Source organism: Mobula birostris, chromosome 16 (assembly GCF_030028105.1).
Source record: "Mobula birostris isolate sMobBir1 chromosome 16, sMobBir1.hap1, whole genome shotgun sequence".
Taxonomy (NCBI): Eukaryota; Metazoa; Chordata; class Chondrichthyes; order Myliobatiformes; family Myliobatidae; genus Mobula; species Mobula birostris.
The window spans coordinates 2,686,429-2,712,140 of record NC_092385.1 but is presented as its reverse complement, the minus strand read 5'-3'; the positions used below and the strand labels follow the sequence as shown (position 1 = coordinate 2,712,140).

Sequence of the window (25,712 nt, the reverse complement as noted above, 5' to 3'; positions counted from 1 at the left end):
TCATCCAGGTCATTTATAAACATCACAAAGAGTAGGGGTCCCAGAACAGATCCCTGAGGCACACCACTGGTCACCGACCATGCAGAATATGACCCGTCTACAACCACTCTTTGCCTTCTGTGGGCAAGTCAGTTCTGGATCCCATGCCTCCTTACTTTCTCAATAAGCCTTGCATGGGGTACCTTATCAAATGCCTTGCTAAAATCCATATACACTACATCTATGGCTCTACCTTCATCAATGTGTTTAGTCACATCCTCACAAAATAGACAATAGACTGGTAGAACATGTGAAGGAGAGGCCTGCATACTCCAAAGGACCTCAGTATCTTCAGGAAGTAAAGACAACTCTGGCCCTTCGTGTACACAGCCCCTGTGTTGGTGCTCCACTCAAGTCTGTCATCCAAGTGCACCCCCAGGTACTTGTAGGTCCTCACCACATCCACGTCTTCACCACCAATAGTAACAGGGAGCAGTGCAGGCTTAGTCTAACTAAAGTCCATCACCATCTCCTTTGTCTGACTGATGTTGAGCTGCAGATGATTCAGCTTGCACCATTTGACAAAGTCTTCCACCAGGGCCCTGTATCCATCCTCCCATCCTCCCTTTATACACCCAACTATCCTAAGTCATTAGAGAATTTCTGCAGATGACGTGATTCAGTGTTGTATCTAAAGTCCGAGGTGTACAGGGTAAACAGGAAGGGAGCCAATACAGTCCCCTGTGGGGTCTCAGTGTGTTTATAGCCATGTCTGACACACAGCTCTGAAGCTGCACAAACTGTGGTCTGCCCTTATCTAGGATACAATGGAAGTGTCAACCTGCTCCTCCATACCAGTCAATGATACAGCCGGTCAAAATGCTGTCCATGGTACGCTGGTAGAAATTTGCTAGGTTCTTTGGTGATATTGCAAACCTCCCCAGACTCCTCATGAAACAGAGGCACTTGGCAAGCCTTGATTGCAATTCCATTAGTATGTTGGGCGCAGGATCGGTCTTCAGGGATGCTGACACCCAGGAACCTGAAACTGCTCTCCCCTTCCACTTCCTATCCTTCAGTGAGGACTGGGGTGTGTTCCCTCAACTTCCCTCTCCTGAAGCCCACAACCCGTTCCTCGGTCTTACTGATGTTGAGTGCCAGGTTGTTGCAACACCCAACCAGCCGTGTACCTCCCATCACGTTTGGCACGCTGCCCTTCGTCAGTCAGGGGATGGGGTGTGACGTTACAGTTATTCAGACGATGGTGAGGGCACATTTGGAATATTGTGTTCCGTTCTGGTCACCCTGCTTTAGGAAAGATGCCATTAAAATGGAAAGGGAGCAGAGCAGATTTACAAGGATGTTGCCAGGACTTGGGGGCCTGCGTTATGGAGAGAGTTGAGCAGGTTGGGACTTTATTCACTGGTATATACATAGGAGACTGGAGGGGTGACCATATAGAGCATACAAGGTCATGAGGGATATAGACAGTCTTTTACCTAGGGCCGGGGAATCGTGAGCGGGTTCAAGCTGATGGGGGAGAGATTTGATCGGAACCTGAGAGGTAACTTCTTCACACAGACAGAGGGTTTTGAATATATGGAACCAGCTGCCCGAGGAAGTTATTCAGGCAGGTGGAATAACAACATGTAACGTACAGATGGACAGTAAATGGATAGAGGGACATGGGCCACATGTGGGAAGATGGGACTAGGGAGACCGAAATATTGGACAGCATGGTGCAGTCAGACTGAAGGGCTTGTCTCCATACTGTATGAGACAACTCTATGAGAGTTTGGTTGGTCTCCCTCTATGCCCTGGCTCATTCCACAATTCCCATCCCACTGTCCTTTGGTGCAACACCTCGTGGGTAAAGACTTGGCCTCCACAGCCGCCTGTGGCAATGAATTCCACAGATTCACCACCCTCGGGCTGATGGAATTTCCCCTCATCTCTGTTCTGAATGGACGTCCCTCCATTTTGAGGCTGTGCCCTCGGGTCTTGGACTCACTCGCTATGGGAAACATCCTCTCCACATCCTCTCCATCTGTGTCCTCTAGTCCTCAACTCCCCCACCATGGAAACATCCTCTCCACATCCACTCTATCTGTGTCCTCTGGTCTTAGACTCCCCCACCATGGAAACATCCTCTCCGCATCCACTCTATCTGTGTCCTCTGGTCCTCAACTCCCCCACCACAGGAAACATCCTCTCCACATCCACTCTATCTGTGTCCTCGGGTCTTAGACTCCCCCACCACAGGAAACATCCTCTCCACATCCACTGTATCTGTGTCCTCTGGTCTTGGACTCACTCGCTATGGGAAACGTCCTTTCCACATCCACCCTGACAAAGTCTTTCAGTATTTGATGGTTTCAATGAGATAGGCCCTCAACTTTCTGAAATCCAGCGAGTACAGGCCCAGAGGATCAAATGCTCCTTGTATGTTAACCCTTTCATTTCCAGGATCATTCTAATGAACCTCCTGTGGACCCTCTCTAACAATACCAGGAAAGATAATTCACTCCATCAAATCCTTGCTGTTCCTCCAGCCCCTTCCTTTTTTCCAGATGGAAAGAAGCTGTTCCTGAATGGTTGCGTGTGAGTCCTGATGTTCCTGTTCCTCCTCCCGGATGGTAGTAATGAGATGGTGGTAATGTCTAATGCCTGGTGTTTGCAGAGCTGTACGATGCCATCCAGGCCTCCTACCAGGTGTCACGCGAGGCAGAGCAAGAGATGAATAGGACAGTCTGGGGCAGAGGCAGCCTGGTGGGGGACTCGGCAAAGACAAACGCACAGGTGGAGGATCTGCTCCAGCAACGGGAGAGCAACTTCAGGAAGGCCATGGCAGCTCAGGGCAAACGGCTGAAGGATCTATCGATGGTGGTAGAAGATTTGTCAGTGGACAACATCAATAAGAAGGTCAGAGATTCAACTCCCGTTCAGTGTCAGTGTAATCCACTGATCTTTGTGTGTGTATCTGTGTGTGTGTGTGTGTGTGTGTGTGTGTCTGTCTGTCTGTCTGTGCGTGGGTCAGTATGAGTGTGTATATCTGTGTGGGTGTGAGTGTGTGTGTTTGTGAGTGCATATGTGTCTGTCTGTCTCTGTATGTGTGTATGTGAGTGTGTGTGTGTGTATCTGTGTGTCTGTGTGCATGTTTCTGTGCCACATCTGACAATGGAGAGAGTCCACACACAGCCCTCCATTTCTCTTTCATCCATGTGCCTGTACCGGAGAGACTCAAATGCTCCAAATGTACCTGCCTCTGTCACCAGCAACCCCGGCCGAATGTTAGCCACCACTACTCTCTGTGTGAAAAACGTGCCTCTGATATCCCCTGCTAATACTTTGCTCCAGTCTCCTAAAAATTATGCCCCTTCGTATTAGCCATTTCCACCCTGCGAAAAGGACTCTGATCTAAGCCAGTATATCAATACCACCGCCGGAGGAGGGGGAGCCCTCGGGGGGGGGGGGGCTGTCTTTCCAGCCGGGGTGGTATCTTTCCAGTCGGGTGGTATTTATCTTTCTACCTGCTACCACACACTGTTACCTGCTCCAGGTGTGTGGATCGACCGCTGGCTTGACCTGCTCCTCAGACCCCTGCGGAGGCGCCAACTGTCAGAACGACTGGGGCGAGCGAAAGTGCGGAGGTCCGGGCTGTGGGGGAGTCCTCACCTGGGCTGATGAGGCGCAGCGGAGATCAGACAACACCAGCCGGGCTCTACAGAACCAAGAGCATCAGCTTCGAACCCTCGCGCAAGAGGTAGGGGAGGGAGGTTGCTGTTGGAGAGACGGTGGAGCGGATGGAGGGAAGGGGAGGGAGGGAGGGGAGAGATGTGGAGATGGAAGGGAGGGAGGGGAGAGATGTGGAGATGGTGGAGAGGGAGGGGAGAGATGTGGAGATGGAGGGGAGGGAGGGGAGAGATGTGGAGATGGTGGAGATGGAGGGGAGAGATGTGGAGATGGTGGAAGGGAGGGAGGGGAGAGATGTGGAGATGGAGGGAGGGAGGGGAGAGATGTGGAAATGGAGGGGAGGGAGGGGAGAGATGTGGAGATGGTGGAAGGGAGTGAGAGGAGAGATGTGGAGATGGTGGGGAGGGAGGGGAGAGATGTGGAGATGGTGGGGAGGGAGGGGAGACATGTGGAGATGGTGGGGAGGGAGGGGAGACATGTGGAGATGGAGGGGAGGGAGGGGAGAGATGTGGAGATGGAAGGGAGGGAGGGGAGAGATGTGAAGATGGAGGGAGGGAGGGGAGAGATGTGGAGAGGGAGGGAGGGGAGAGATGTGGAGATGGAGGGGAGGGAGGGAGGTGAGAGATGGTGGAGATGGAGGGGAGGGAGGGAGGGGAGAGATGTGGAGATGGAGGGGAGGGAGGGGAGACATGTGGAGATGGAGGGGAGGGAGGGGAGACGTGGAGATGGAAGGGGGGGAGAGATGTGGAGATGGAAGGGAGGGAGGGGAGAGATGTGAAGATGGAGGGAGGGAGGGGAGAGATGTGGAGAGGGAAGGGGGGAGAGATGGTGGAGATGGAGGGGAGGGAGGGAGGGGAGAGATGTGGAGAGGGAGGGAGGGGAGAGACGTGGAGATGGAGGGGAGGGAGGGAGGGGAGAGATGTGGAGATGGTGGAAGGGAGGGAGGGGAGAGATGGTGAGGAGAGAGGAAAGAGGGAGATGTTGGGAAATGAGCAGGGAGAGACTGGAGGGGAAGTAGGGGAGGAAGGCGAGTGAAGGAAACGGGGGAGTGTCTAGGGAAGGGCAGAGAGTTGAGAAGAGGAACAAAGACTGTCAGGATTCTGTTTCCAGAGTGGTTGAAGGTGGGGGGACATGGCTGAGTTTCTGGGTGTGGCTGGGGGACATGCGTTACCTGGGAGCTGGACTTCTGCTCACAGCCTCAGTGACAGAGCAGTGCACACACATCCCACAGATCCAGGATGCTCAGCATCGTGCAGAACAAGCCAAGACCCAAGCAACAGAGGCGCTAGACAAGGCCACAGCCGCAAAACATCTCATCAACAGCACCGTGGCCGATCTTCACAGATTCATCAAGTCCATAAAGGATTTTCTCAATGGTGAGCTCACTTCAAAATAAAGTTAAAACTGTTAGTGCACAGAGTGAATCTCCCCCCACACCGTTCCATCACACACTCCCTCCACACCGTCCCATCACACACTCACTCCACACCGACCCATCACACACTCCCCCACACCGTCCCATCACACACTCCCCCTGCACCATCCCATCATACACTCCCTCCACACCGACCCATCACACACTCCCTCCACACCGTCCCATCACACACTCCCTCCGCACCGTCCCATGACACACTCCCTCCACACCGTCCCATCACACACTCCCTCCACACCGTCCCATCACACACTCCCCCACACAGTCCCGTCACACACTCCCTCCACACCGTCCCATCGCACACTCCCCCCACACCGTCCCATCGCACACTCCCTCCACACCGTCCCATCACACACTCCCCCACACCGTCCCATCACACACTCCCGGGGTCAGACACAGAGTGAATCTCCCTCCACACCGTCCCATCACACACTCCCCCCACACCGACTGATCACACACTCCCTCCACACCGTCCCGTCACACGCTCCCTCCACACCGTCCCGTCACACACTCCCTCCACACCGTCCCATCACACACACTCCCCCACACCGTCCCATCACACACTCCCCCCACACCGTCCCATCACACACACTCCCCCACACCGTCCCATCACACACTCCCCCCACACCGTCCCGTCACACACTCCCTCCACACCGACCCGTCACACACTCCCCCCACACCGTCCCGTCACACACTCCCTCCACACTGTCCCGTCACACACTCCCGGGGTCAGACACAGAGTGAATCTTCCTCCACACCGTCCCATCACACACTCCCGGGGTCAGACACAGAGTGAAACTCCCTCCACACCGTCCCATCACACACTCCCGGGGTCAGACACAGAGTGAAACTCCCTCCACACCGTCCCATCACACACTCCCGGGGTCAGACACAGAGTGAAACTCCCTCCACACCGTCCCATCACACACTCCCGGGGTCAGACACAGAGTGAAACTCCCTCCACACCGTCCCATCACACACTCCTGGGGTCAGACACAGAGTGAAGCTCCCTCCACACTGTCCCGTCACGCACTCCCGGGGTCAGACAGAGAGTGAAGGTCCCTCCACACCGTCCCATCACTCACTCCTGGGGTCAGACACAGGGTGAAACTCACTCCACACCGTCCCATCGCACACTCTCGGGGGGTGAGTGTAGCCGTGGTCTCTCATCACTGGTGGAGTAGGGATAGGTTGTGTTTGAGTGGTGTGCAGTGGGGGGGGGGGGGCAGTGCCAGGGTGTCTGATCACTCATGGGAGGAGGTTGGTTATGTTTCAGAGGAGGGTGCCGACCCTGAGAGCATTGAGTTGGTGGCCAACATGGTGTTGAGTATCTCCATACCAGCCACCCCACTCGACCTGCAGAAGATCATGCAGCAGATCAGAGACATGCTGGGACGTGTGACGGACGTGGATGCTGTTCTCAACAGCACCATGAAGAACCTCCAGGTGGCGCAGAAGCTCAGCAAGCGGGCAGAGAAAGTGAAGTTAGTGCGGGGGAGCGACCGAGGAACGGAGGGTGTGGTGAGGGGTGAGAGCGGGGATGTGGAGAAGGGAGAGTGGAATGGAGAGCGAGTGTTGTTATGGTTGGGAGTAGGAAAAGAGAATTGAGGGGAGGAGGCTGAAGAGAACAAAAGAGGAGAATATGAAGGGGATTAAGGAGGCCAGGAGTGACCCCCTCCAAATCCCTCAACTCCCTCTCTTCCCATTCTTTCAACTACTCCCCTTCCAAACCCTCAACTCCCTCTCATCCCAATACCTCAACCTCCTCTTTCCCAGTCCCTCACTTTCTCCTTCCCGATCCGTCAACTCCTCCTCTGTCAATCCCTCAACTTCCTCCCATTCATTCAATTCATCCCTCTGCTGCCCAATCCAACAACTGCTTCCCTACCAATTGCTCAATTCCCTTGTCGATCCCTCAACTCCTTCCCTCCGAAACCCTCAACTCCCTCTCAATTCCTCAACTCCCTCCCTTCCCTATCCCTCAATTCTCTCCGCTCTCAATCCATTAACTCCTTCCCAATCTATCAACTCTCTCCCTCCCAATCCCTCAGCTCTCTCCCCTCCCAATCCCTCAGCTCTCTCCCCTCCCAATCCCTCAACTCCCTCCCTCCCAATTGTTCAACTCCCTCCCTCCCAATCCCTCAACTCTATCCCTCCCAATTCATCAACTCCCTCCACTCCCAATCATTCAACTCTCTCCCTCCCAATCCATCCACTCTCTCCCTCCCAATCCATCCACTCTCTCCCTCCCAATCCCTCAACTCTCTCCCCTCCCAATCCCTCAACTCTCTCCCCTCCCAATCCCTCAACTCTCTCCCCTCCCAATCCCTCAGCTCTCTCCCCTCCCAATCCCTCAACTCTATCCCTCCCAATTGTTCAACTCCCTCCCTCCCAATCCCTCAACTCTATCCCTCCCAATTCATCAACTCCCTCCACTCCCAATCATTCAACTCTCTCCCTCCCAATCCATCCACTCTCTCCCTCCCAATCCATCCACTCTCTCCCTCCCAACCATTCAACTCTCTCCCTCCCAATCCATCAACTCTGTCCCTCCCAATCCATCAACTCTCTCCCCACCCTACCACTCAACTCTCTCCCCTCCCTATCCCTCAACTCTCTTCCTCCCAATCTCTCAACACCTTCCCAGACCATCCTCTCTCCCTCCCAATACCTCAACGATCTCCCTCCCAATACCCTAAATATCTCCCTCCCAATCCTTCAACTCTCTCCCTCCCAATCTCTCAACACCTTCCCAGACCATCAACTCTCTCTCTCCCAATACCTCAACTCTCTCCCTCACAATCCCTCAACTCTCTTCCTCCCAATCCATCAATTCTCTCCCAAATCCCTCAACACCCTCTCAATCCCTTGACTCAAACCCTAGCCAACTCTCAACTCCTCCCCTCCCAATCCCTCAAGTCCCACACATACCCTGAACTCCCTCCTTCCCAATCACTCAACTCCCTCCATCCCAATCCCTCAAATGCCTTCCCTCCTAATCCCTCAAATCCACCCCCTCCTGATTCAAATTCCCCATTCCAATCCCTCTACTCTTAATTTGCTAGTCTCTCAAACCCTCCCAATATCTCAATTCTTGCCTTCCCTATCCCTCAACTCAATCCCTCCATTCCTCCCCTCCCAATTTCTCAACTCCCTCCGCTGTCAATCCCTAAACACCTCCCCTTCTGATTCCTGAACTGCCTCCCCTCCTAATCCCTCAACTCCTCCCTGCTGACTCACTCAACTCTTCCTCTCTCAAACCCTCATCTCCCTCCTCTCCAATTCCTCAACTCCCTCACTTCCCAATTTCTCACTTCCCAATCCCTCCCTTTCAAATCCCTTAATAACTCCCTTTTCAATCCCTAAACTCCCTTGCCTTCCAATTCCTTAATTCCCTCCTGTCATCCCAATCCCTCAGCATTGCACAATCCCTCAACACCACTCCACTCAATCTCTCAAATCCCTCCCCTGCAATCCCTCAGTTCCTCCAGTCCCAATCCCTCTCAATCCCTCAAATCTCACCAATCACAATTCCTCAATTCCACCCCTCCCAATCCTTCAACTCCCTCTTCTCCCAATAGCTCAACCCCTTCTGCTCCCAATCCCTCAACTTCCTCAACTGCTTCCCCTCCTAATCCTTCAACTCTTCCCCTCTGAATCCCTCAACTCCTCTCCTCTGAATCCCTCAACTCCCTCGCCTCCTAATCCCTTAACTCCTGCCTTCCAGATCCCTTAACTCCTCTCTTCTCAATCCCTCAACTCCCCCCAATACCCGAACTCCTCCCCTCCCAATCCCCCAAATCCCTCCCCTCCCAATTCCTCACTTCTCTCTTTCCCAATCCCTTAACTCCCTTCACTCCCATTCCCTCAACTCCCTCCCCACCAAACCTCACGATACTCACATCCTAATCCCTCAACTCTCTCCATCAAGTCCCTCTTCTCCCAATCCCTCAGCTCCCTCCCAATCTCTCAAATCTCTTCTTCCCAATCCCTCACATTCCCTCAACACCAACAAAGCCAATCTTTCAACTCCTTTCCTCTGAATCCCTCAACTACCTTGCAATCACCCCTTCCTTCCCAATCCCTCAATTCCTCTCCTCTTAATCTCTCAATACCCTCCACTCCAATCCCTTAAATCCCCCCCAATCCCTCAACTCCCTCCGTCACAATCTCTCAATACCCTCCATCCCAATCCCTGAACTCAACCCCTTCTAATCCCTCAACTCTCTCCTCTGTGCATTCTACAACTCCTGCCCTCCCAATCCCTCAACTGCTCCCCGCCTCCCACTCAGGATCTAGTGTCTGTGCTGTTAGTCTGATTGTGTGTGAGAGTGTGTGTGTGTGTGTGTGTGATTGGTGTCAGTGTGTGTGTGAGTGTGTGATTGGTGTGTGTGTGTGTGATTGGTGTCTGTGTGATGGGTGTGAGTGTGAGAGTGTGTCTGTGTGTGTGTGTGAGTGTGTGATTGGTGTGTGTGTGTGTGATTGGTGTCTGTGTGATGGGTGTGAGTGTGAGAGTGTGTCTGTGTGAGTGTGTGATTGGTGTGTGTGTGTGTGATTGGTGTCTGTGTGATGGGTGTGAGTGTGAGAGTGTGTCTGTGTGTGTGTGTGAGTGTGTGATTGGTGTGTGAGTGTATGATGGGTGTGATGGGTGTGAGAGTGTGTGTGTGAGTGTGTGATGGGTGTGTGTGTGTGTGATTGGTGTCTGTGTGATGGGTGTGAGTGTGAGAGTGTGTCTGTGTGTGTGTGTGAGTGTGTGATTGGTGTGTGTGTGTGTGATTGGTGTCTGTGTGATGGGTGTGAGTGTGAGAGTGTGTGTGTGTGAGTGTGTGATGGGTGTGTGTGTGTGTGATTGGTGTCTGTGTGATGGGTGTGAGTGTGAGAGTGTGTCAGTGTGTGTGAGTGTGAGTGTATGATGGGTGTGATGGGTGTGAGTGTGAGAGTGTGTGTGTGTGAGTGTGTGATTGGTGTGTGTGTGTGTGATTGGTGTCTGTGTGATGGGTGTGAGAGTGTGTCAGTGTGTGTGAGTGTGAGAGTGTGTCTGTGTGTGTGTGTGTGTGATTGGTGTCAGTGTGTGTGTGTGTGTGATTGGTGTCTGTGTGATGGGTGTGAGTGTGAGAGTGTGTCTGTGTGTGTGTGTGAGTGTGTGATTGGTGTGTGTGTGTGTGATTGGTGTCTGTGTGATGGGTGTGAGTGTGAGAGTGTGTCAGTGTGTGTGAGTGTGAGTGTATGATGGGTGTGATGGGTGTGAGTGTGAGAGTGTGTGTGTGAGTGTGTGATTGGTGTGTGTGTGTGTGATTGGTGTCTGTGTGATGGGTGTGAGTGTGAGAGTGTGTCTGTGTGTGTGTGTGAGTGTGTGATTGGTGTGTGTGTGTGTGATTGGTGTCTGTGTGATGGGTGTGAGTGTGAGAGTGTGTCAGTGTGTGTGAGTGTGAGAGTGTGTCTGTGTGTGTGTGATTGGTGTCAGTGTGTGTGTGAGTGTGTGATTGGTGTGTGTGTGTGATTGGTGTCTGTGTGATGGGTGTGAGTGTGAGAGTGTGTCTGTGTGTGTGTGTGAGTGTGTGATTGGTGTGTGAGTGTATGATGGGTGTGATGGGTGTGAGTGTGAGAGTGTGTGAGTGTGTGATGGGTGTGTGAGTGTATGATGGGTGTGTGATGGGTGTGAGTGTGAGAGTGTGTCTGTGTGTGTCAGTGTGTGAGTGTGTGTGTGTGAGTGTGATTGGTGTCTGTGTGTGTGTGTGTGTGTGTGTGTGTGAGTGTGTGATGGGTGTGTGTGTGAGTGTGTGTCTGTGTGTGTGTGTGAGTGTGAGAGTGTGTGTCAGTGTGTGTGTGAGTGTGATTGGTGTCTGTGTGATGGGTGTGTGTGTGAGTGTGATTGGTGTCTGTGTGATGGGTGTGTGTGTGAGTGTGATTGGTGTCTGTGTGTGTGTGAGTGTGTGATGGGTGTGAGTGTGAGAGTGTGTCAGTGTGTGTGTGTGTGTGTGAGTGTGTGATGGGTGTGTGAGTGTATGATGGGTGTGTGATGGGTGTGAGTGTGAGAGTGTGTCAGTGTGTGTGTGAGTGTGTGATGGGTGTGTGAGTGTATGATGGGTGTGTGATGGGTGTGAGTGTGAGAGTGTGTCAGTGTGTGTGAGTGTGAGTGTATGATGGGTGTGATTGGTGTCCTGCCAGATTCTGACCTGCTCCTTTACAGGATACAAGCCGTGGATATCTCAAACAAGGTGACCCAGGCATTTGCCAACATTAACGCTGTGAAAGCCAAACTGGATTTAGCTGAGAAATCACTGGAAGCAGCAAAAAAGAGTTCCGCCAGTTTGGAAGAGTCAGTCCGGAAGGTACCTGCTTCCCGATCCTTGGTTTCTCAATGCCCGTGGCGTTTTGCTGTGAGAGATTTAAAATATTCATTATATTTGTCAAACAGCACATTGAAGCATTGAAACGTAGAGTGAATTGCATCGTTTGCATTAGTGACCGGCACAAGGATGTGCTGGGGGCAGCCCACAAGTGTGACCCCGCTTCCGGCAGCAGTGAGCACACTCACAGCTCACTAACGCTGACCGGTACAGCACCCCACCCCTCCGGACTGTGAGAGGAGCCTGCAGAGGGAGACCCAGAGGGAACTCGCCCAGTCACGGGGAGAACATACAAACCCCGTTCGGCCAGCGGTGGGAATTGATCCCCAATCAGGCCTCTCTGGCGCTGTAAAGCGATTGCGCTGACCGCCACACCTCAACTATTCCAATGGTACAGAACTGAACAGGCTGGGGACGCTGAGAGCAAATACCTCATTACTAAGGTTGCAGAGGCTTCTCTGACCCTGCTCTCGGGTCAAAGGTGACACTGGCCCACATCGCTGTGTCTGGGCTGGGCTGAATCATTCAGTCCGAGATAGCCAAAAACAGCTGGCCTCACTTCCCCTGTACAATAGGTAGAAGAAATCCCAACTCTGCATTTCCTGCTGGGACCTCACAATCCACCACTGAGGCACCTCGCACAGTCCAGCATCTTCTCGGTGAATGCTCCACCAGTCAGGGTTTAATTATTTATTTGTTTGCCGATACAACACAGAACTGGCCATTTCAACCCTCTGAGCCGCGCCTCCAATTTAACCCCAGCCTAACCACAGGGCAATTACAATGACAATTACTTTACTAACTGATACACAGATATTCACACACATCCACACACTGACGTCCCCACACTGACATTCGCACACGTCCCCACACTGATATTCACACACATTCCCACACTGATATTCACACACATTCCCACACTGACCTGTCTGATACTCACTGATTTGATTTGAGGCAAACGATTTGTTTCACTTTATGTTTGAATGTACACATGACAAATACAGTTGGGCTTCTTTTCTGCACAGGGATATTGATTCCCCCTGCAGGTCAGGTGCAACCTGCAACCCCTCCACTATATCATTGCTAAACAGATTTATCATTCTCACTGAGAATTAGAGAGGTGTGACATAGGATCATAAGATGTTGAATCCTTGTGGGTTGAGTTAAGAAACTGCCAGGGTAAAAGGACCCTGATGGCAGCTAGATACAGGCCTCCAAACAGTAACTGGGATGTAGACAACAGGAAATAGAAAAGGCGAGTCAGAAGGGCAATGTTATGGTAGTCATGGGAGATTTCAACATGCAGGTCGATTGCAAAATGGGTAATGGATCTCAAGAGAGTGAATGCCTATGAGACGGCTTTTTAGAGCAGTTTGTCATTGAGCCTACTAGGGGATCAGTTATACTGGATGGGGTGTTGTCCAATGAACCAGAGGTGATTTAGGGAGCTTAAGGTAAAAGAACTCCTAGGAGGCAGTGATCACAATAGGATTGAGTTCATCTTGAAATTTGATAAGGAGAAAGTAAAGTCTGACGTAGCAGTATCTCAGTGGAGTAAAGGAAATTACAGTGGTATGAGAGAGGAGTTGGCCAAAGTAAATTGGAAGGAGCTGCTGGCAGGGATGACAGCAGAGCAGCACTGATGTGAGTTTCTGGGAAAAATGTGTAAGGTGCAGGATAGATGTATTCCAAAAAACAAAGAAATACTCAAATGGTAAAATATAAAATAGTACAACAGTGGCTGACAAGGGAAGTCAATGCTAATGTAAAAGCAAAAAAAAAAGGCATACAACAAAGCAAAAATTAGCGGGTAGATAGAGGATTGGGCAGCTGTGGAGGCCAGGTCATTAGGTGTAATTAAGGCAGAGATTGATAGGTTCTTGATTGGCCATGGCATCAAAGGTTACGGGGAGAAGGCCAGGGAATGGGGCTGAGGAGGAAATAAAATGGATCAGACATGATGAAATGGCCTAATTCTGCTCCCATGTCTTCTGGTCTTATGTACTGAGGTCCAGTGAAAGATTTTGTCCTGAATGCAGTCCATACAGAGCATTTCATCACATCAGTGCAGGTCACCTCTGCCCCAGATAGATCCCAAACCCAAGAATCTAAATGCTTTCTATTAGCACCAGTTCCTCATCATTACCAGTAACCCAGAGCCTGCTCCCTAATCTTCTGCCTACCTCCCTACTTTCACACTGCAGGACCTTGATCCTTCTTTACCTGTGTCATTAGTACCAATGTATACTAATGCTAAAACGCAGAGCGTTTGATGGCTCTGGCTCTGTACTTGCTGGCGTTTACAGGGGATATCTTATTGAAACCTACTTTTAATATTGAAAGTCCGAGATGGAGTGGATGAGGAGAATTTCTAGGACAGAGGGCCCTGCCTCAGAATAAGGGACGTCCCTTTAGAATGGAGATGAGGAGGAATTTCTTTAGCCGGAGTGCAATGAATCTGTAGAATTCATTGCTGCAGGCAGTTGTGGAGACCGAGGCATTGGGTATATTAAACGTGGAGGTTGATAAGTTCTTGATTTGTCAGGATGTCAAAGGATACAGGGAGAAGGCAGGAAACTGGGGTTGAGAGGACTAATAAATCAGCCATGATGGAATGGCAGAGTGAACTTGATGGGTCAAATGGCCTAATTTAGATCCTTTATCTTGTGGTCTAACACCCTCTGGCTACTCACTTTCCCCCTGAATATGTTGTGTGACCGCTTGGGGGCGTCCAGGAGGTAACTCACCACTCCGCTGTTGTGTTGTTGTCTGGCCACTTGGGGGCGACAAACAACAGGACTACAACAACTGTCCAGATTGTACAACGTTCCTGAGAACAGCAGACAGTATAAAACAGGAACAGGCCCTTCGGCCCACAATGTAGCGCCGCACAAATTAAATGAGCAAGCAAAACCCAATGATATTAGTCCCCCCTACCTACACAATGTCCATATCCCTCCATTTCTTCCCCTTCTTCATCAGAGGTTTAATGGTGTTTGGCAAACCGCTTTTTACCGTCACCTTCTGAACTGGAGTGTGGGTCAGGATATCGAAATCCTGTATATTTATACTTGTGTCATATCCTATAAAAAGTTCTGTATTCTTAATGACCTGCACTATATTTAAAGCAATAGTCCCGCGATCCTTTCTGTAAAATATTGTTAATGTTAAATTGTTTTTCGTTCTGTGATAGCATTAAAATAAACTAAGCCCCCTGTTGATTATAGCTGGATACCTCGCCAGTACATGCTTAACCGTTTCTTGTTGATTACAAGACTCGCACCTCCCATTTCCGTGTTTTGTCACTAAAATCAACGTAGTATTTAAACCTGAGTACCCACACCTCAATCTCCAATTTGTCGCTCCTGGCAGTCCATGTGTCTGTCCAAGTGCCGCTTCAAAACCCTCATCGCAATTGCCCCTACCACCACGTTCCACACACCCACCACTCTCTGCCCCCACATCTCCTTCTCTCCCCCCGCCCCCCACACTGAACGCATACCCCCTGGTCTTAGACATTTCAACCTGGGGAGAGAAATACTGGGATCATCCTGGATATCTACGTCAGGGCATGGTATAGAGACTAGTCAGGGGCATGGTATAGAGACTAGTCAGGGGCATGGTATAGCAACTGGTCAGGGGCATGGTATAAGGACTGGTCAGGTGCATGGTATAAGGACTGGTCAGGTGCATCGTATAGGGACTGGTCAGGGGCATCGTATAGGGACTGGTCAGGGGCATCGTACAGCGACTGGTCGGCGGCATCATATCGGGACTGGTCAGGGAACCTGTCAGGAGCATTGTATAAGCAGGAATCTGAAGGCAGTGGGGAAGAATCTATTTTTATTTCAAGATACAAGATGGTAACAGGGCCCTTCAGGCTCAACGAGTCTGTGCCCCCCATTACACCCCATGTGACCCATAACCTCCTAACCGGTACATCCTTGGACTGTGGGAGGAAACTGGGGTACCCAGAAGAAATCCACGCACACAGGAAAAATGTACAAAGTCGTTACAGACTGAAGCAGGAACTGAACCCGTGTCACTAGCTCTGTAATAATGTTTCACTGACAACTACACTCCCGTGTCACCCCAAACACTCAGCTGTTCCTGAATCACTGAGTGAGTGTGTGTCTTCAGACCCCGTACCCCTCCCCGACGAGGGCACGCCCCAGATGGACGCTACTTCCTGAGGCGCTCCCTTTTGGAGATGCCCTCGATGGTGGGGAGTGCTGTGCCCAGGACGGACCCCGCTGGATCTTCAAATCCCTGCAGCTTCCTTCCGACCTAGTGACCCCCCCAGCCCCCATACCAGACGGTGATGCAGCCTGTCAGACTGCTGTCCATGGTACACCTGTAGAGATTTGTGAGAGTCTTTGGTGACGTACCAAATCTCCTGAAACTCCTAAAGAAGACATAATCGTATCACCTGAGTGAGGGGTTTACAGGCTGCCTGCCCCCTCACCACAGATGTGTGTGTTTCAGGTGAACAAGCTGCTGACTGTCCTCGAGTTGCAGCTGATGGCCGCAGCAGAGAGACTGGCCAACCTGTTCATGGGGGTCGAGGCGCTACAGAATAAAACCGTCGCCAACAGGGAGCAGGCGGAGGAGGCGAAGAGAGCGGCGCTGGACGCCCGGAACCGCACAGAGCAGCTGGAAGCCGTGAGTACAGCCCATTGCACTCCCATCCCTCGCCCCGCCGGAGTTCCCAATGGGTACAGGTACACTGGGATTGTGGTCAGGAACCCTCTGGCACCAAACACCCCCCCCCGTGGGTTCCCTCCAGACCCTGTGGTCTGAACAGTGTCTCTTTGCTCAGACCCAACCCTCTACACTGCTCCAACTGCTTAGCACCATCCCACCAGTGAGCCAGATGAGCTCCTGGGAGAATCGTACAATTATAACCCATGGATAGAGTCCAATCAGCCCAATTCATCCCTGCCAACAACATGCCCATTTGCCCATGTTTGGCCAATATTCCTTGAAACCTTTCAACCAGTACCCACCGATCAAAGGCCATGACTCACCTGGTGACTGCTGGCAGGGCAGGTCATGCAAGCTTGGCAGCCTCCCAGCCCAACTCGGTCCAGTTCCTGCTGTGTGCCTGCTGGGAACGCTAGGTGGGGAGCTGTTTCCCTGCCACCCTGGGGTGGGACTGTCCCTGCAACAGAATCAGGCACTGGCACTGGCCTGCCTCCTTGCCACTTCTCCATCACCAGCCATTCATCGCGGGAGCTTCCCTCTCACCCCTTCCTTCCGCCTGCAGAACGACCTGCAGGAGGCAGAGAGGCGTTACCAGGAGCTGAAGGACAAAGTGAAGGCACTGGGGAACGCCGACGCTGGAGGGGGCGAGCGGATCAGGAAGATCCAGGAGGAGGCGGAGAAGCTGGGGAAGCAAGCGGCCAGCAGCCTAGACAGATTAGACGGTACGGACTGGGTTAGATCAGTTTTATCTGTATCTCCTGCACATCAGAATATTGAAACATCCAGTGAAACGTGTCATTTGCATCAACAAGCAGCTCAGTCCAAGGGTTGTCTCCACACTTCCGGTGCCACCATCGCAAACCCACAACTTACTGAGCCCTGCGTCTCCGGAATGTGGGCGGAAGCCGGGATATCCGGAGGAAGCCTACGCAGTCACGGGGAGAACGTCCTTACAACAAGTTGGTGGCAGGAATTGAACCCGGGTCACAGTGTAACACTAGGCACAAAACGGAGAAATAGACAGGTTTCTGTAGGATCAGTGTAGATGGGTAGTCGATGGATAACATGAGCTTGATTCCGTGAGGTACTCAATGACCCTTTGAGGAAGGGGAGGTGGGAAGTGGAGGGAATCGGAAAGGGAGTTCCGGGGTCAGGAGGAGAGAGCTGAGGAAGAGCGATGATGTTCAGGGATGCTGTGCTGGAGGAGATTGAGGATTGTAGGGTAGGAGGGATGGATGGCTCCCTCCAAGCCACACAGTAACCAGCACTCTACCTGATGGTGTCTCTCTCTTTGCACGAGTGGCCATACAGAGGGAGCACCAGGGACCAATGTCCAGTGGTCAGCCCTTCAGTCAATGAGTTCCCTTTGGGCTCTGATTTGCTTTGAGTATGAACGAGGGGTTGGCTCACTTGTGTTAGCGCTGCCCTCGAGCGCCCAGAGGATGTCGATATGTCGATTGCTGCCCGTTAAAACATTGTCCTCCTGCAGAGAGGCTGGAACCTGAAGCCCACCTGAGGAGGCTGGTCCGAATCAGAATTTGTTGTTTTGTGGCAGCAGTACTGTTCAAAGACATAAAAATACCATCAATGACAAAATGAGGATCGATCAACTTTATTCACCATTCCATGTACGTAGACGTGGGTGGGGAATTTGCCCTGATGTTCAACAACAAAGAACAACATTCAACAATTATAAAGAAATATATAGGGAATAAAGTTAGAGGCTAAAGTGTGGATATAAATACACAAATGCCAGTGCGTATTTACAAATAAATAGTGTAAATAATGGCCTCTCCTCACTGCTACCATCAGGTAGGAGGTTCAGGAGTCTGAGACACACACTCAACGATTCAGGACAGCTTCTTCCCTTCCGCCATCCAATTTCTGAATGGACATTGAACCCATGAAAACACTACCTCACTTTTTACACTCTCCTTTTGCACAGATTATTTAATTTAATGTCTGTATGTTTCTGATTGTAATTATTATTTACACACACATATATACTGTAGATAGAGATATATATATATTCCATATAACCATATAACAATTACAGCACAGAAACAGCCCATCTCGGCCCCTCTAGTCCGTGCCGAACTCTTACTCTCACCCAGTCCCACCGACCTGCATTCAGCCCATAATCCTCCGTTCCTTTCCTGTCCATATACCTATCCAATTTAACTTTAAATGACAACATCGAACCTGCCTCAACCACTTCTGCTGGAAGCTCGTTCCACACAGCTACCACTCTCTGAGTAAAGAAGTTCCCCCTCATGTTACCCCTAAACTTTTGCCCTTTAACTCTCAACTCATGTCCTCTTGTTTGAATCTCCCCCACTCTCAATGGAAAAAGCCTATCCATGTCAACTCTATCTGTCCCTCTCATAATATTAAATACCTCTATCAAGCCCCCACTCAACCTTCTACGCTCCAAAGAATAAAGACCCAACTTGTTCAACCTTTCTCTGTAACTTAGGAGATGAAACCCAGGTAATATTCTAGTAAAGCTTCTGTGTACTCTCTCTATTTTGTTGACATCTCCTATAATTCGATGACCAGAACTGTACATAATACTCCAAATTTGGCCTCACCAATGCCTTGTACAATTTCAACATTACATCCCAACTCCTATACTCAATGCTCTGATTTATAAAGGCCAGCAAACCAAAAGCTTTCTTCACCACCCTATCCACATGAGATTCCACCTTCAGGGAACTATACACCATTATTCCTAGATCCCTCTGTTCTACTGCATTCTTCAATGCCCTACCATTTACCATGTATGTCCTATTTTGATTAGTCCTACCAAAATGTACCACCTCACATTTATCAGCATTAAACTCCATCTGCCATCTTTCAGCCCACTCTTCTAACTGGCCTAAATCTCTCTGCAAGCTTTGAAAACCTACTTCATTATCCGCAACTCCATCTATCTTAGTATCATCTGCATACTTACTAATCCAATTTACCACCCCATCATCCAGATCATTAATGTATATGACAAACAACATTGGATCCAGTACAGATCAGTAGATCTGTAGAGTAGAGGCACACCACTAGTCACCAACCTCCAATCTGACAAACAGTTATCCACCACTACTCTCTGGCATCTCCCATCCAGCCACTGCTGAATCCATTTTACTACTTCAATATTAATACCTAACGATTGAACCTTCCTAACTAACCTTCCGTGTGGAACCTTGTCAAAGGCCTTACTGAAGTCCATATAGACAACATCCACCGCTTTACCCTTGTCAACTTTCAACCTCTTCAAAAAATTCAATAAGATTTGTCAAACATGACCTTCCACCCACAAATCCATGTTGACTGCTCCTAATCAGACCCTGCCTATCCAGATAATTATATATACCATCTCTACGAATACCTTCCATCAATTTACCCACCACTGACGTCAAACTCACAGGCCGATAATTGCTAGGTTTACTCTTAGAACTCTTTTTAAACAACGGAACAACATGAGCAATACGCCAATCCTCCGGCACCATCCCTGTTTCTAATGACATTTGAAATATTTCTGTCAGAGCCCCTGCTATTTCTACACTAAATTCCCTCAAGGTCCTAGGGAATATCTTGTCAGGACCCAGAGACTTATCCACTTTTATATTCCTTAAAAGCGCCAGTACTTCCTCTTCTTTAATCATCATACTTTCTATAACTACTTTTAGCTTTTCTAATTTCTTTCTTAAGATTCTTTTTACATTCTTTATATTCCTCGAGCACCTCATTTACTCCATGCTGCCTATATTTATTGTAGATATCTCTCTTTTTCCGAACCAAGATTCCAATATCCCTTGAAAACCATAGATCTCTCAAACTTTTAACCTTTCCTTTCAACCTAACAGGAATATAAGGATTCTGTACCCTCAAAATTTCACCTTTAAATGACCTCCATTTCTCGATTACATCTTTCCCATAAAACAAATTGTGCCAATCCACTCTTTCTAAATCCTGTCGCATCACCTCACAGTTAGCCCTTCTCCAATCAAAAATCTTAACCCTGGATCCAGACCTATCCTTCTCCATAATTATATTGAAACTAATGGCATTGTGATCACTGGACCCGAAGTGTTCCCCAACACATACCTTTGTCACCTGCCCTATCTCTTTCCCTAACAGGAGATCCAACACTGCCCCTTCTCTAGTTGGTACCTCTATGTATAGCTGCAAAAAACTATCCTGCACACATTTTACAAACTCTAAACCATCCAGCCCTTTTACAGTATGGGCTTCCCAGTCTATGTGTGGAAAATTAAAATCTCCCACAATCACAACCTTGTGCTTACTACAAATATCCTTACAAATTTGCTCCTCCAATTCTCACTCCCCATTTGATGGTCTATAATACACCCCTATAAGTGTATATATTATAGTATAGTATATCCATATAGTAACTTATAGTACATTTATTTATTGAATTCTACTACTGCCACAAAACAACAAATTTCACAAACTACGTCAGTGATAGCAAATTGCACTCTGATTCTGAATATCGAAGTTGAGTTTGTGGGTTCACAGACCATTCAGAAATCTGTGGTGGAGGGGAAGAAGCTGTACGTGGATTGTGGATTGTGGACAGTTCGTATTCAGGCTCCTGCACCTCTTCCCCAACAGGAAGGGGATGGGGAGCACCCTTGGTGCCAGATAACACCTTCACCAGGGACCGTCCCTTAAACATATGGGGGGGGGGGGCGGCTGAGTTTACAAACTTCTGCAGCTTTTTCCGATCCTGCGCAGTGGCCTCTCTGTACCAGATGGAGATACAATGCTGTCCACGAGACATCTGTAGAAATTTGCTGCAGGCCTTGGTAACCGGCTGTTCAGCTGACTGGGATCGCACTGTGCATTTCGGTTGTGGGACTGGGGACAGGGGTGTCACTGTGACTCTGGTTGTGGGACTGGGGACAGGGTGTCACTGTGACTCTGGTTGTTGAACTGGGGACAGGGGTGTCACTGTGACTCTGGTTGTGGGACTGGGGACAGGGGTGTCACTGTGACTCTGGTTGTGGGACTGGTGACCAGGTGTGACTCTCGTTGTGGGACTGGGGGATGGGGTGTCACTGTGACTCTGGTTGTTGGACTGGGGGACAGGGGTGTTACTGTGACTCTCGTTGTGGGACTGTGGACAGGGGTGTCACTGTGACTCTGGTTGTGGGACTGGTGACCAGGTGTGACTCTCGTTGTGGGACTGGGGGACAGGGGTGTCACTGTGACTCTGGTTGTTGGACTGGGGGACAGGGGTGTTACTGTGACTCTCGTTGTGGGACTGTGGACAGGGGTGTCACTGTGACTCTGGTTGTTGGACTGGGGAGGGGTGTCACTGTGACTCTGGTTGTGGGACTGGGGGACAGGGTGTCACTGTGACTCCGGTTGTGGGACTGGGGATGGGGTGTCACTGTGACTCTCGTTGTGGGACTGGGGGACAGGGGTGTCACTGTGACTCTGGTTGTTGGACTGGGGGACAGGGGTGTCACTGTGACTCTCGTGGGACTGGGGGACAGGGGTGTCACTGTGACTCTGGTTGTGGGACTGGGGGACAGGGGTGTTACTGTGACTCCGGTTGTGGGACTGGGGGACAGGGGTGTCACTGTGACTCTGGTTGTGGGACTGGGGACAGGAGTGTCACTGTGACTCTGGTTGTGGGACTGGGGACACGGGTGTCACTGTGACTCTGGTTGTGGGACTGGGGAACAGGGGTGTCACTGTGACTCTCGTTGTGGGACTGGGGGACAGGGGTGTTTCTGTGACTCCGGTTGTGGGACTGGGGGACGGGGTGTCACTGTGACTCTGGTTGTTGGACTGGGGGACTGGGGTGTCACTGTGACTCTGGTTGTGGGACTGTGGACAAGGGTGTTACTGTGACTCTGGTTGTGGGACTGGGGGACAGGGGTGTTCCTGTGACACCGGTTGTGGGACTGGGGACAGGGGTGTCACTGTGACTCCGGTTGTGGGACTGGGGGACAGGAGTGTCACTGTGACTCTGGTTGTGGGACTGTGGACAGGGGTGTCACTGTGACTCTGGTTGTGGGACTGGGGGACAGAGGTATTACTGTGACTCTGGTTGTGGGACTGGGGGACAGGGGTGTTACTGTGAGTCTGGTTGTGGGACTGGGGGACAGGGGTGTTACTGTAACTCTCGTGGGACTGGGGGACGGGGTGTCACTGTGACTCTGGTTGTGGGACTGGGGGACAGGGGTGTCACTGTGACTCTGGTTGTGGGACTGGGGGACAGGGGTGTCACTGTGAGTCTGGTTGTGGGACTGGGGACAGGGGTGTCACTGTGACTCTCGTGGGACTGGGGGACAGGGGTGTCACTGTGACTCTGGTTGGATTGGGGGACAGGAGTGTCACTGTGACTCTGCATTCCTCATTGGATCTGCTCCCTCGACAGCTCTGCAGAAGAAGTTTGAAAGAAACGAACGACTGATGGAGCAGAAGGTGGAACAGCTCCAGGCGCTGGAGGAGAACGTGTCGGAGCTACTCGAATACATCCGTGAGCGGTCACAGTACTACGGCTACTGCGCCTGACCCCTGGCCTCTGATCAATGCTGCCACACTGATCTCCATCTCCTTCTCTTCTCTGCCTTCTCCTCTCGAGTTACTGGGACCCTCAGCTCCTGCTAACAGAAAGGCGCGGTAATCAGCCGTTCATCAGTGCAGGCAATCCCAACCAGCCAGCAATTTCAACATTAGATATTCCCTTGAGTTTGTGATGTTTACCAGGATGTTGCCAGGACAGAGAACCACACTTGCTCTGCAGTTTCAGTCACTGTTTGAGGATTGCCAGATTTACGAGGATGTTATTGAAACATAGGACCTCTGATAGGGAGAGGTCGTCCAGGCTGGGTCTTTATTCCTTGGAAGGTAGGAGAGTGAGAGGAAACCTTACAGACATGTTTAAAATTATAAGAGACAGAGATATGATGGACAGTAACAATCTTTTCCCTAGGGTAGGGGAACCAAAACTGGGGGCATAGGTTTATGATGAGAGGGGAAGGATTTAACAGGGAGCTGAATGATAACTTTTTCACACAGAGGGTGGTGAGTATACAGAACGAGGAAGTGGTTGAGGCAGGGTCAATAGTATCATTTAAGCAACACTCGGACAGATACATGCGGGCATGAGGCTTGGAGAGATACGCGCTGGACACAGGGAATTGAGACTAACCTGGGTGGGCACCATTGTCAGTATGCCAGAGGGCCAGTGTCCATCCTGTCTGTCTGGATGACTCTAACAGGTGACGTACCATCCGCGTGCTCATACTATTGTTGTCGTATTGACCCTTCACAAAATGGAGAGGTGGGTGGCTATTCAGCCCTCTCTGCAATCCATCTCAACACCATCAACATCAGCTTCCTGCAGTGAGACCTCTCCCCTCAATCACAATATCTAATGTCTCTCTCTGTCTCTCCCCCTGTCTCTCTCACTCACGCTCCCTCACACCATGTCTATGTTGAACACAATGCCAAATTAAACTCGGTTCCTTCAGTGACGGAGCCTCAGGGTGCCCTCCGGACAGCGAGTTGCAAAGACTCACCACCTGGTACCTGTGCATGAACCTGGTCTCTTTTCTGTCCTGAACGGCCGACACTCCCAGCCCCTGTTCTGGGACAGAGAGCTCCTGCTTCAGCCTTCCCAACTGGGGACAGGCATCAGCCCCACTCCCACACTGCCAAGCCCTGAAAGAATTTCTGTGAGATCACTTCTCATTTATCTAAACTCAGAGGAATACAGGAGTGGTCTGGTTAACCTGTCCTCTCTGACAAACCCTTGGCAGCAGGAATCAATGTGGTGAACCTTTGCTGACCCTTACTATTGTAAGTGGCTCCTTCCCCAGGGAAGGGGACCAGATCTGTACTCTGTGTGACAGGTATGTCCTCACCAGGGCCCTGGATAATTGGAGCAAGATACCTGTGGTCTCGGAGCCAGAGCCCCACAGTGTGGGAGCAGGCCATTTGGCCCATTTGTCTGTGCTGACCAACACTACCATCTAAGCCAACCCCTTTGGCCAGATGTATCTCTCTAACCTTTTCCACTCCATATACCTGTTTTAAATATTGTTAATGTACCTGCCTTAACCACTTCCTCAAAGATTCAAAGTACATTTGTTATCAAAGTATATATACAGTGTACATTCGTCTCCCCACAGACAGCCACCAAAAAAAGAGATACTCGTGCAAAGGACAGCATCAAACACCCAACGCACAAAAAAGAACAAATCGCGTAAATGGCAAAAAACAAGTTAAAAAAAGACACACAGAATATAAATCATCAAACCACAAAGTCCCTGAGGCAGTTGAGGAACGTGCAGTTCAGTTCCGTTCATTTCACTTTCCTCTGGCAGCTCATCCCACACACTCCCACTCTCTGTATGAAGAGGTCCTGTTAAAATCTCTCCTCTCTCCCCCGAAACCTGTGCCCTCTGGCTCCTCTTCCAGCGGCGCTGGATAAAATACGATGCACATTCACCCCATCAGTGCTCCTCTGTGAGCCTCTTGCAATTACAGACCAACTTTTCTTCACCTTCCCCTCTGTAGGCTTACCTGCACATTAATGTCCAACCGGCTGATATGTACATCAGTTTCTCCCCACCCCCTCCTTCTCTCTTTTTCTGTTCCCCGTTTTGGTCCCCTTCTTGCCCCCTCTCTTCACCTCATCTGCCCATCACCTCCCCCCGCTTCCTCTCCTCATTCTCTTTCTCCCATGGCCCACTCTCCTTCCCTATCAGATTCCTTCTTCTTGTCCCACTCCCCCACTCCACAACCCTCCCTCTACCACACAGTCGCTGACCCTCCCCAAGCCTGTCCGTCCCTGTCTCCTTCACTGACCCTCTCCTACCCTCAATCCCTGTCTCCCTCACTGACAACCCCCACCCCACACCTGTCCGTGCAGTGGTTGCTCCCCACCACCGCCCGCCTGTACGTTGCAGAGCCTGGGACGGCAGTCCTGTCTTTCCCAGTCCCTGTGTCTCTGCCCGAGATTGCTGTTTGCCTGTCCCTTCCTCCCCACCCTTTCCTGCACAGCAACCTACATCCTCCTCTGTCTGCATGTATGTGGGTGAGTGTGGCAGTGTGTGAAAGATTGCCCCCCCCTCCTTCCCTCCCACCCCCTGCTCCTCCTCAAATCCCCCTCCTCCTCTCCTTGCCATTCCCTCCCCTTCACTCCTTTCAGAAGTTCCCCGGGCCACCTGGTGCAATGGCCTCTGTGGCAGGAAGATGGTGAACTGAGGGGAGTCACAGAGTGCACATGAATTCCTTTTGTAGATAGAAACACCAGCACACACTCACATACACACACTCACACACACACTCACACTCACACACACATTATCTCACACTCACACACACACACTCACACTCACACAGTCTTACACACACATTATCTCACACTCACACACACACACACACTCTCACACGCACACACACTCTCACACTCACACACACACACTCTCACACTCACACACACACACACACTCACACTCTTACACACACACACACACACACTCACACACACACACACACACACTCTCACACAC

General features: G+C 50.8%; 1 protein-coding gene across 1 annotated transcript in view; it reads left to right on the top strand.

Annotated features, from left to right (window-relative positions):
• Positions 1–25,539, top strand: part of lamb2l (laminin, beta 2-like) — a 95,253-nt gene extending 69,714 nt beyond the window's left edge. Inside the window, exons 23-30 of the mRNA XM_072280214.1 lie at positions 2,660–2,901; positions 3,539–3,742; positions 4,904–5,048; positions 6,381–6,588; positions 11,295–11,436; positions 15,940–16,116; positions 16,721–16,880; positions 22,568–25,539. Coding sequence (XP_072136315.1) covers positions 2,660–2,901; positions 3,539–3,742; positions 4,904–5,048; positions 6,381–6,588; positions 11,295–11,436; positions 15,940–16,116; positions 16,721–16,880; positions 22,568–22,704 — 1,415 coding nt within the window. The 3' untranslated portion in view covers positions 22,705–25,539. The remainder of the gene's footprint in view (positions 1–2,659; positions 2,902–3,538; positions 3,743–4,903; positions 5,049–6,380; positions 6,589–11,294; positions 11,437–15,939; positions 16,117–16,720; positions 16,881–22,567) is intronic.
• Positions 25,540–25,712: the final 173 nt, after the last annotated feature.